Source organism: Varanus komodoensis, unplaced genomic scaffold (genome assembly GCF_004798865.1).
Source record: "Varanus komodoensis strain SLA01 unplaced genomic scaffold, ASM479886v1 scaffold2, whole genome shotgun sequence".
In the NCBI taxonomy this organism is placed as follows: Eukaryota; Metazoa; Chordata; class Lepidosauria; order Squamata; family Varanidae; genus Varanus; species Varanus komodoensis.
This window is the reverse complement of record NW_025335568.1, coordinates 16,909,469-16,921,529: the sequence shown is the minus strand read 5'-3', so window position 1 is coordinate 16,921,529 and position 12,061 is coordinate 16,909,469. Positions and strand designations below refer to the sequence as shown.

General features: G+C 38.0%; 1 protein-coding gene across 1 annotated transcript in view; it reads right to left on the bottom strand.

The window, feature by feature from the left end:
* Positions 1 to 825: 825 nt before the first annotated feature.
* The window catches only part of LOC123022541 (PDZ and LIM domain protein 5-like), a 60,285-nt gene continuing 49,049 nt past the window's right edge, over positions 826 to 12,061 (bottom strand). The window contains exons 9-12 of the mRNA XM_044428307.1: positions 10,797 to 10,977; positions 9,535 to 9,655; positions 6,868 to 6,983; positions 826 to 4,891 (exon numbers count right to left, since the gene is read on the bottom strand). Coding sequence (XP_044284242.1) covers positions 4,802 to 4,891; positions 6,868 to 6,983; positions 9,535 to 9,655; positions 10,797 to 10,977 — 508 coding nt within the window. The 3' untranslated portion in view covers positions 826 to 4,801. The remainder of the gene's footprint in view (positions 4,892 to 6,867; positions 6,984 to 9,534; positions 9,656 to 10,796; positions 10,978 to 12,061) is intronic.

Sequence of the window (12,061 nt, the reverse complement as noted above, 5' to 3'; positions counted from 1 at the left end):
AACCAGCAAACTTTTTGACTGCAAGATTTGTTCTAGGTTTAAGCAATGAAAGGGGATTTATTGTGAAAACACACTGTTGAGTCTAAGACTATAAATATTACACTAGATTACAGTCTCTTAATGAATGAATGACAGATCTCTTGTTTTTGTTTCTTGTTGCATTTTAATGTTAAATTATATTGTGGGTTGACAGAAACCAATCCTCTGCTGTTAAAATGTCAAACACAGCCTTGATACCTTTAAAAGTTCAGCTTCTGGAGTTTAATATACTGTTTGCAAATAGACTTGCATTTGTCTTTAATTGTAACCTAAACACTTGAACCAGAGGCTGGATTCCTGTAAAGCAGACTCTAGTTTTTTATAGTCATATACAGTGTTCCCCTTGTACAAACAAGAGAGAAAACAGCAGCACATTGTCTTTGTCAAAAGATACCCAGTTCATAAGAATCTTATGAGGCTACTGTTATCATGAAGTAATTGACCATGTTACTATAGATGGTTAAGTATCCTAAGGTGAAATCAGAGAATGCTTTGTGCCAAGGCTAAATACAGTATCAGATAAACCTCATTGGAAGGAGATAGAATTGCAGTTCCTATTTACTGTCTCCAATTTACAGAGAGCATCAGATAATCTTTGCTCACAACTCTGTCCAATGTTCTGTTTTCTGGCCAGAATTTCGGGTTTGCTTTGTTTTTGTTTTAAAAGAATGAGAAGAACACAGAAAAATAGGATATGGGATATTTGCTCCAGATAAAGTTTCTAGCTATTTTGATAAAATCATATGAAAACACAGAGATGAGCATTAATCAACAAGGTGGGCAAAATTCCTTTGCAATTCCACAGACATTTTTATTCATGTGTACATTGTATTACATTGCTGATTGTGGTTTTGTAATAACTGAATCCAGAGAGCTGACACAGAAGCAGAGCCATGGTTCAAATGATAATTCTTTGTTACAGAAGAAATGCAATAAAAATAAAATAAGAACAGATATATAAATCACAAAAATCTACTGACTGAAGCGAAAGAGATCAACATCATGATCTGAGGAATCCAAATCTATCTCCATTCCTCTTGCTTCTGAACAACGTATCACTAGTCTGGTAAATAGAGTGGATCCAACTACCACAATTCCCAGTTTTTATTTTGGCTCTTGTGTGAACAGAACTTTAAATATTCTATTTACAGGTAATGCTGTACTGGCTAATTACATTATGCAAAAAAATCTTTCAAAACAGCCTGGCTTTATATTCTTAATACCTACTGCTCATAAACAGCCTGAGCTGCAGTTTTGCCTTCTGAAGCAAGCTGCTTATTTTCTAAACATACATACAAATTTTGCTCCTCCTTCAAGTATCTTACTTCCCATTTCTATAATGGCTGGTGGGACATTTTTAGAATACCTAGTGAACTCCTACTTGGGTGAATTTTGCTAGATGAATTCTGTGTAGCTAATAAAGAAAAACACACATCTAAACATCTAGGTTTTTTGGGTTGGATCATGACTTAGTTATACTTAGAGTAAACTGATGAAAACCAAAGGGTCCTTCATTAGTCTGGACTAAGTTCCTTTGCTTTTAATCAGTCTTCTTCTAAGCGTGATTAAGTCCAGATCTAACTCATTATATTGATAGCAAAGTGCTCCCACTGAATATACAAGCAGTGAGAGAGAACATTAATGGTTAATGTGCCCTGCTAAAATCTTGGCTAATAGTGTGGAAAACATAGTATGATATTCTTATCTCTGCTGTGAAATTGAATACCTTTTGAATTTTCTAGCATTGTTTATATATCTGAATGTCCTACTTGCTTTTAGAACTTATACATGCAAAATGATAATATAATGTGGAATTTGGCTTCTAACAAAAGTCAGGTGCATACAAAAATACTTTTTACCAAATGGTGACTTGCATAGCCAAGTCAACTTCTTGGATAAGCCAGCTAACTTGTCCTGCTAAGTAATGAGGAAGATTTAACAACAGTTCTGTACCTGAACTAACAACTTAGAGGAATAGTGAAACTTTCCCATATCAAGAATTTACGTGCACATGACATGATAAATGGTCAAGTGTTTTCACCCAGACATCATGTAGCTATATATTAAGAGGCAGAATTTACCAGACTGTGTGTTTGTGCCCATCTAGATCTTTCTTTGGTGAAATGTAAAAGCATGGCTGTTCTCATAGATGTGTCTTGATTCATTTTCCCATTTTCTCAACCACTACATGCCCCAGCAAATGAAACTCATCCAAAATGCAATTTTCTTCTCAAAAGTGAGAATGGGCATGTGAAATGCCTCCAAGGTACAGAACAATGAATGAGCTTTGCCAAGTCAAACAGAAAAGGTAGGCAGTTCTACAGCTCGCTATCACCAGACTCCCTTTTTTTGTCTAGAGCAGTGAAGGTCAAGTGCTTAAGTCTACATTGATGTATGGCCACTTGCAAATCAACAAAGACAAAGAAGTTCTGTACATTGCCTTGGATCCAAATTTAATTCTATTTGGAGTAGACCACTGTAATCAATGGAATTTGCGTTGGGCATGACTAATTTAAATGTCATTTATTGCTGTGAGTACTCGCAATATGAGTACTCTCATATGACCAAGTCAGGATCCAACTTATTTCTTCCATGTTCCTAAAGTTTAAAGCAAGGATTGATTTTTTTGTCACTACACTACAGCGACTAATGTGGAAAACTGAGTATTTTACACCCATTCAAGGCATTTAATTACGCAATGCACCAACTGTTTCTTTTGTAAACGCTTTTTAGAAGTGTCTGAGGCAAGCATGGCTAGTAACCCACCTGCCCCACCTTACAGCAGTCTTACCAGATTGCTTCATTCCAAAACCTTAGAAAAGCTAATATGATAACCTGGACCACTGAGATTTCACTAAGTCAAATGAGCACTATCCACAATCTTCATAAAATACACATCCAGTTGCAGTCCCTGGTTAGAAGATGCTTGGCTAACACTTGTATTAACTGGTTGCTCATTTGGGAATTCCTCAGCCCACTGTTGGATGGAATATGCTTCAAAAGTTCTACACGTTTCATAAGAGAAATGTAAGAGTAACAATAATTGTCCTTTTTTGTCAAAGTGAGAAACACTTCACTCGGCTGTTTATAACAGCATGTTTCCACCTCTGGAGAAACAGAGAGGGTGGGGATCAAATGACAGGTGTGTTAATGAGCGTCTGCAGCAGGGATCTTAGTTTTTACTACTTTCTTTGTTTTTTACTACCCTTTATCTGGAACAGAACCACTATGTCTTGGGATAGCAGATAGCAGTTTAAAACCTTCCCTCTCAGCCACCTGATACCTGAAATTTCCCTTCCCAGTAGCATATTGGGGAAACAATGGGTTGGAAGAACTAAGCTTCCCAGCTTGATGGATGCTGGTTCCAATCTGGACTAAGGCTGTACACACTCTAGCATAAAAACAGAGAGGGGTCAGCTGCATGCTGCATGATTAATGTGTAGCTTGGCTGAGATCTATAGAAAGAAGTTCAACTAGTTCATAAATATATAGATATTTACAGACTGCAGCAGGCAAGCCAGCACTGTGTATTAAAATGGCAAATCAGTAATTCACGAAGTATTACATATAAGGGCACTAATCGTAAAAGACGAAAACAGAAAAGACAGTACGTATTTGCCTTATTGTGCAATAATGCATTAAATTTGTGTCTAAGAACTTATTTTATCTCCACTCTTCCCTTTTGTAATTCTTACACCAAAAGAAGTGCTATGTGCACACAGAAGTAGAAGTATATATAAAATGGTATACATGATAATCTTACGTGGTCTCAGTCATATTCCCCCATCCACATCCCTCAGGCTTCTTACAGCAAACCTGGTTACATTTTAAGAGCCACTAAGTTGCATGTTCTTTCTGAACACTCATAAAAGTTATTTTCTGCATGGCCGAGTATCTTATTACTTGGTGTTTAACGTTTTAGTCACTTTCTCTGCATCATTTAAGGAAAAAATTGAATACAAAAAGGCAAATGTTCATATGGCAGTAAAAGAATAGGATTAAACACAGTTCTTTTGTAAATTCCTTAATTATTTAGAACATGAATATAGTGTTTTGTGACAATAAAGAGGTTCATGTTGCTAGTTACATTTTTGAAAGCAGAAAACATGCCATTGAAATGGTAGAATTAAACTAGCTTTGCTCTGCTGAAGAAGGCTTTTATCAGTAGAACGGGGTGTGAAATTCAACTATCCATCTTCCTCCCTGTACCTCTCTACTCCTTCAGCCTGTTCTAGAAATTTTGTGCCTATATTTGGTGCAGGACTGAGGAAGATTTCTGAAAATCACAGCCCTCCCCTTTCTGCTGATGGAAGGCTTCCATCAGTGGAAGGAACCTAGTCGTGTTTTGCCCAAACTGATACACATCCAAATTTAACCCAGCCCAGCCTGCAAAGCAGTAAACCCAACTTGAGATCTGCCATGTGCCTATCAATCAATTTATTATTTATGGCAAAACAAAAATTCAAGTTGAGCTACAAAGTGAGTACTACCCTTTGCAAAACATAAAAAATTAAAAATTGCTTTATCCTGAATGTTTGCTCTCATTACGAGAGAATGTCTCTTGCATTTCATCTGACATTACTATTGTAGGTTACCCTAAATACTCCCCATTGCAGTACATGAAAACCATAAAACTTATTCCTTCCCACATCTTCACTTCTACACTTTAAAAAGTCTACATAAATATTCCAGTAAGCCTACTGAAAACCAACACCCAGCATCTCTTCCTGTCATTCTGCTTCTTTTAGCAACTTTTAATGCTTCAGATGTTCACAGAGTGAGCATGTTTCTTGCACAGGGGCTTGTCTTTTTTGGAGAAGAAACTTTGCCCCTCCAGACTGTCACAGCATACCTGAAATAACATGAAAAATTATTAAAAGTTTGTAATTCCAAACATTATCACAGATGAATAATATAGACATATTTCAGAGGCACAAGTGAATAAAATATGTTAGTAACATTTTGGTGTGAGCCTTTCCAAACCATTTTAAAGGAATCCTCACTGCAAAATACAAAAATCCTTTACAGTAACAACACGCTGCCCAAACTACCCTGAAATAGTACTTTCTTGTATGCTCTGCACCAATTAAAGTACAACAGAGCTGTACTCTACCATTATTATTCAGATTAACAACTCTCTGTTTAAGCAATGGCTTTAGGGAATGTAGCCTCAATTCCACATTTTCTTGCACATATCTGATTATCTGGATCATTTGCAGACTGGCTTCAGACCTGATGTGGGGAGGTGAACAGCTTTGGTGGCCTTGATGGAAGACCTTTGCTGGGAATTGCATAGGGAAAGTTCTACTAGTTCTTCTGGACTTCTTAGCAGCATGTGATGCTGTCACACATGATAGCCTTCTGAGAGGTTTAGCCAATATAAACTTGGGACAATGCTTTGCAGTTTTATGGGCCTATTTAACTAGAAGAGCATTACTAGAAGATATTGGGGGATGTTTGCTTGGCCCCTTGGCCATGAAGTTCTATTTTATCCCATATATTTCTTAACAGCTGCAGGAAGGAACTGGAAAAGATCATTTGATGTTTTGGAGCTGGATCTCATTATTATGCCGAGAACATCCAGCTCTCTCCTTACTTTTCAACTGATTTCAAGGAAACTGTGGAAGTGCTGAACCAATGCATCAACCTGTTTTGATTGTGATAGTGCCCCTTCCGATGGAAGAGGTATACGATCCCAGCTCTAGAATAGCTCCTGGAAGGCCAATGACCAGCTTAGGGTTGTCTAGCAGACACATCCCCTTCTGGAAAATATAGACTTGGCCACAATGACCCATGCTTTAATCACTTCTTGTCTAGATTACTATAGCATGGTTTATGTGGGGCTTCCCTTCAAAGCCCTCAGAAAATACAGGCAGATACCAGATGGGTATAAAGTTGGTGTTTTTCAGAGCACTTGTCTTGGATCAGTTTCCACATGTCACCATTTTTTTTCTGAGAGTTCTTACATAGAAAGTCCTTACCTATACCTGGTTCTTACCAATAAAGCTCAAAATGGCTTTGGACCCTGGTATGTGAAAAAGCACAATCCCCCATATAAACCTGTCAACCATCTGGAATCATCCTTGGAGGCCCTATCCTATCTCCCACCATTTAGAGAGGACAGACGGATAGGGACTAGAAGAGGACCCTTTTCTCTAGCACACCTGATTATAGAACTCTCAGCCTAGGGAAGGCAGATTAGCTCAGTCTTTAGCATATAAAGTCTTCATTATTCCATCAAGTTTTTAATGGTTCTTAGTGTTGCTCTCTGATGTTATCCACAGGATTTCTGTTCTTATTTGATTGTTCTCCTTTTTATCTTGGCAGATATTGTTGTTTTTATGTGACCTGTAAGTCACTTGAGCACCCAGCAAGCTGTGTGGGGATTCATAAATTGCCCCTTGACCTAGACAGAGTGTTCTCACTGGCAGCTCCCCCATTTTGCAGTGATCTGGGTGAGTTCCCCAACATTATCAACTTTTTATCACCAAGTTAAGACCTTTCTCTATCCTTAGGCATTTGGAAGTATATAAGATTTTTAATGAGGCCAGGCAATTTCTTATTGTTGGCTTTTAAACAATGATGCAGACATGCTTGTGTGCATATGCTGTCTATGTGGCTGCAAGTACAGGTTTTGTGATATGCACAATATTGTATTCTTATACGGTATACAGTTTGAACTGTATATAGAGCTTTGGCTATTGGACAAATGTAGAGAAATGTAACAAATGCAATGAATGACATAATCATATCCCATGAATAATAATGTACAAGCACTGATATCACAGACATGCTAAAAAAAAGTAAAGAAGAGCTTTTTATACATACTGAGCACACAAAGCAGGTGTCATGCCAAGTGTAGCCCAAGGCTTCCAGGAACCTATCCCCAGCTTCAATGGGGAATTCACAGCCATGGCACATGGTACCAAAGAGGGCATAATAATCTGTAATACATATACAAAAAACATGATCATTTTAATCAGCAATGAACTCCAGAGAAGAATAACCACATGGTGTTAGCACACATTGTTGGACTAACATATCACAGTTGATACATTTAAGATGATAAGGATTTAAAGCCTATTGAAGTATTTCCCTATTGAAGTACTCCACTAGGTCTACAAACTGCAAAAGGTGAGCTTAAAGGAAAATAGGAAACATAAGTAGGTGCAATATGAATGGTCATCCTTACCTATTTTAATAATCTATTCAAACACTAAAAAATGAAAGGCTCGATACTAAAGGAAAAAGGCCAAGCTTCCCAGCTCTCATGGATATTTGTGCTAATTTGAAAAGAGGCTCTACTATTTACAGATGTTTTAGAAGTGAGAGGATTCCCTGGAACATGCTTTCACTATCTGAAGACAGCTGTGTAGGCCTCTGTGCTCTCTGATCTCCCCGACTATGCCCCTTATGGGTTCCATAAACTTCCAGGTGTTCCCCTTTTTCTAACTACCAAGTCAACACCAAGTTAGAGTCCAGTGTTCAAATGGAAGCTATTTTCACAGCTCAAAGAGCTTACCAAACTCACATGCTTTGGTACAGAATATTACTCAAACATAATTGTTTTAAAGCTGACAAAATCTCCTCTCCATTTCACAGTATCATATTCGAAATGGGTGCTATGCTTAGTTAACTTGGCTGCTGTTTATAGTTTCAAGAGGTTTACAGGCCTTTCTGCAGAAAACAGAAAACAGTAGTCAGGGAAAGACTGAAAAGCTTCTGTTTTCTTTCCCTTTCAACCTCAGACACACAGTCTAAGATTTTTCTCCTGTTACATTAACCATGGTAACAGCAGCCCAAAGTAATCTGTACACAGAAATTTTACAAAAGACAGGTCAATGATGCACTATTTTCAAGCCTAGACACTCAGTTTGTAGTCTCTGATTCCACCAGTGTCAGCAGAAATTCAACTGATGAGGAACCTAGCTCAAAGGCTCATGGGATACAAGACAACTGCCTTAGCTTAAATATCCAATTATTTTTCTCTAGGGCAGCTTCACTGCTTCTACTCAGTGCTATGCGGTTAGTTGTTAGGTTTGTGCTGCCTTTGAATCTGACTGTCTTTTCTTAGCAACTTCAGAGTTGGAGGAATACTTTGGGTGGCATAGCGATATATTATTCTGTGCCAATAGCATGTCTTTTTGTTTTGCCCACAGAATGGGGAGGATAGGCAAATTACCACTGACTGACTGAGATTTTCTCCTCTTTTTCTTTAAACAAAGAAAGGATCCCAAAAGCAAAAAGAACGAAAAGCAAATGCAGCAGTTTTTAAATTCCGTATTTTCTATTGTTTTGAATAAAATAAGGGGATTGTGAAAGGATTAACATGAACCAGAATTAGGAGAATATTTTTAATGATAATATTCATCCCTGAAGGAAAACCTGTCACAGGCACATTCCCATTTTGACAGTTTAGCAAGACTTCCCTCCAGCTTTCTCACTTTAGTAGGTAATACCTTAAAAGTGGTTATCATGTATAATGAAGGACTGTTTTTACTACAGCACCGAATGCAAAACAAAGGAAGAGAAGCAGCCTATAGGCTGGATCCAAAAAAGTCCCTTTCCCCCTGAGACAATGACCCTATTTCTCTATTTCTAATACTTTCATACTGCTTAAAGTAACACCATCTCCAAAACTGTCAGAAGGCTGTTAGTCAGTGGACTCATTCCATTTGGGTGAATGAGTACAGGGTTAAACTGGAGAGACACTGGGAGTTTATGTATGCCTCACTCAAGGTACACCATCTCTCAGAAAGGCACTTAAATGTGCAAGCATAGTTAGTGCCAGCTCCAGCTTTGTGAAAGCAACCAGGGAAGGCACTGAGCCTCTTCCCTCAATAAATTGGCCTTCTCCTCACCATGTCACATGCAGCAATTGCTCCTCACCACCTTACTTAACAACTGCTCTCACTTGCATGCTGGCACATGGGAAAGTGAATGAATAAGTATGCAGTGGCACCAACTGCTCCTCCTCCTCCTCCTCCTCACCTTCACCATTGTCTGGTCTAAAAGCAGCATGCAAAGGTGGAGTGAGTCCACAGAGCTCTTTTTGGTGGGCTTCTGATGGAGTATGAACCTTTGGTAGGTGTCCAACCATGCCCACTGCCTGCTCACTTCAGAATCTCAGGTGATCACCTGGGAACATTGATGACTGGTGATTCCCTCTACTGGAAGAAGGGAACATTTGGATCTAACCTTATACTAATAACTAAAAAGAATATCAGAAATGAATTAAGCGCCACGTTGTCTGCATTTTCTACCAAATAAGGCACAAAACTCCAAACAGATTTAACTGGGGCAACCCTCACCTTGCAAAGGCTTGATGTGGTCCCATCCCATCATGTGGGACTTATTTTATAAAGTAAAAACTTACCAGTGTTATGAGCAGAAACAATCGGATTGGTTCAAGTGAAATATACAAAGCAATTAGGGAATATGGCCACCATCCTTTCTTCCATCTTTCTGATACAGTTCTCCACTCTCAATACACACCTGTCTCACAGTAGGGATCCCCATCTTCCAAATGGAAAACATTGTTGCGAATCGGTTTGTGACAGGCCACACACACAAAGCAGGACACATGCCAGGTTTGCTTCAAGGCATTTATTACTTCCTAGAGCAGGAAAGGCAAAAATACACCAGGCACAGTAAGATTTGAACTCTCTCTCTCTCTCTATGGAACAGCACACAAACATCAGTCCTGGGCAATGTAGGTCTCACATCCTGGAACTGGTCCTCTCTACAGTTACTTTGCTATGCAAGACAGGAGATGTAAAGCTAGATTGGACTATTCTTCCATGATCCATGAACTGAATGCCTACTCATCAAATGGTGGCACTTATGAATGTCAAGCATTTTTCAGCCTCTGCTTCACACATACATATTTCAGGCTTATCTCTAAGGATTTTCAAGCCTTTTGGGTCAGAGCACATGCCAAGGTTTATTAGTATTACCAATTTCATCAGTTACTGCTTAAGGCTTGATGCAGACATAACATAATGAAATTTAATGGCCACTATGCAAACAGAAAGCAGGCTCCTGAAGCATCACTCAGTCATGTCCAAGATGATGTTATTATCCTACAGTGCACTAAACAACTTGGGACTAGACTATTTAGCAGACCAAATTCTCTGAACTATATACATCTGACCTTTAAGAATGCTCGAGGCAGCCTTGCCGGCCATTTCAAAGCTAACAAAATGCTTCAGACAATTCCGTGACAAAATGGCCTTTTCAGCAGTGGCACCTACCCTTGGAGAATACCTCCTACATGCAGTTTAATAGCCTCCTAAAATGCACAACCCAGGCTTTCCCTAACTTAATCATGTTTATATATTTAACACCTCCTGTATTGTTCTGCATTATCATTATTATTGCCCTTACTGGAATTGTTTTAATGTTGTATTTTAATATTATAATTAAATGTATTTTAAATGCTATGTTAATGTCTGCCACTTTGGAATCTTGAGCCATAAAAATATAACAAATAAATAAATTACATGCTCCATCATGTTCCAAGTAGATTGTATTCACAAAACAAAACAGCTAGTTCTGGCTAGGTTTTCCTACTGCCAGGATCAAACCAGACCTTGATCAGGTATGACATAATTTGTTTCAGAAGAGGGGAAGGCCTGGAGGAAGGAAGGAAATGCATGACACTGCAGTCCACTCTCAATTTTTGTTGTGCCTGTCCTAGTGTTACAGGTGTCAACAACCACTCCAAAACCTCTTTAACATTTTGCCTTATTACTTACTCCAAGTATTTTCCTCTGGCATCGGGCACATTCAGGTGCAAAGAACTTCTCATAGCAGCCCTCACAGTAAAGGGCTCCTTTCTCTTCCACAAAGCCGATGTAAGCCATTGAGGTTTTGCAGTGGGCACAATTAAACTCTTCTGGGTGCCAAGACTTGCCCAAGGCCACCAGGAAAGGGCCCCTGTTTTAAACAAAAACATTATTCAATGCTATGCAAGTAACTGTTTAATGTTAATGAGACTGAGACCTAGTGAATTAATGTTAATTGTTTTAGCAGTTTTAGTGTATCTGATCTTGTATTTTATATGCTGTGTTTTAGGCTTTACATTTTTCTGAGCTGCCTGGAGAACTATGGCTATTGGGCAGTGTAAGAAAGTAAGGAATGGGGAAGTCACTCCTATTAGCACAAAATTTCAAGCTTAGAAGGGCAGAGTACTGGGAATACTGCAAATATTACTATGAAAGCAAAATTGATCCCTATACTTTATTCTGAAAAGATAAAAGTTGTACTGGAATTCTTTTTCTTTAGTCAAGGTTTTGAATAAATTTAACTACATTTCAATACCCACTTCAATATTTAAAAAGAAGGCATTTAATGAATATTTACATCTCTTCAAAACTGTCTCCTGAAGAAATTAAACATTGAAGGGGTACAGTTTTGTAGAACAGGAATTACAGATGAAAGTGAAACCAAGTTGAAAATGTGAGCTACTGAAGTTTCAAAAATGAGACAATATGGAATGGAAAACTATGACTTAACTCAATGCTTCACCTTCAAATAGAATATTCATTTGTAAAATGAAACATAAACATAATATTTCAGATAAAGAATGCTGCAGTTCAAGATAAAGCCCAAATTTCAAATTGTGAAATTTGGTTGTATTACACAACCTATCTGCATATCTGATTTAAAATTCTTAAAACATATTAATCCAGATTCTAGTCAACTTCCATTTATTTACATGTTTTTGGTTAACTATTTTTCTTTACCAAAAAAATCCTGGATCTTTTCAAGCTCTATAAAATCTGAAGCATCTTAAGTAAATGCTCTAGAACATAATGCAATGGGTTGAAAAAATATTTTTAAAAAATCCTTCATGCATCTTAAGAAATCGGACTAGTAATTTAAAAACACCCCTGCTGCTCTGTGGTTAGCTGAACAGTGAAAACACTGACCTAACTTGATACCCTCCAACCTCTGTACAAGCACCTTTTTACATCAATGCCCTTTCAGTTATGTAGTAATCTAACAATACAAGTCCTTA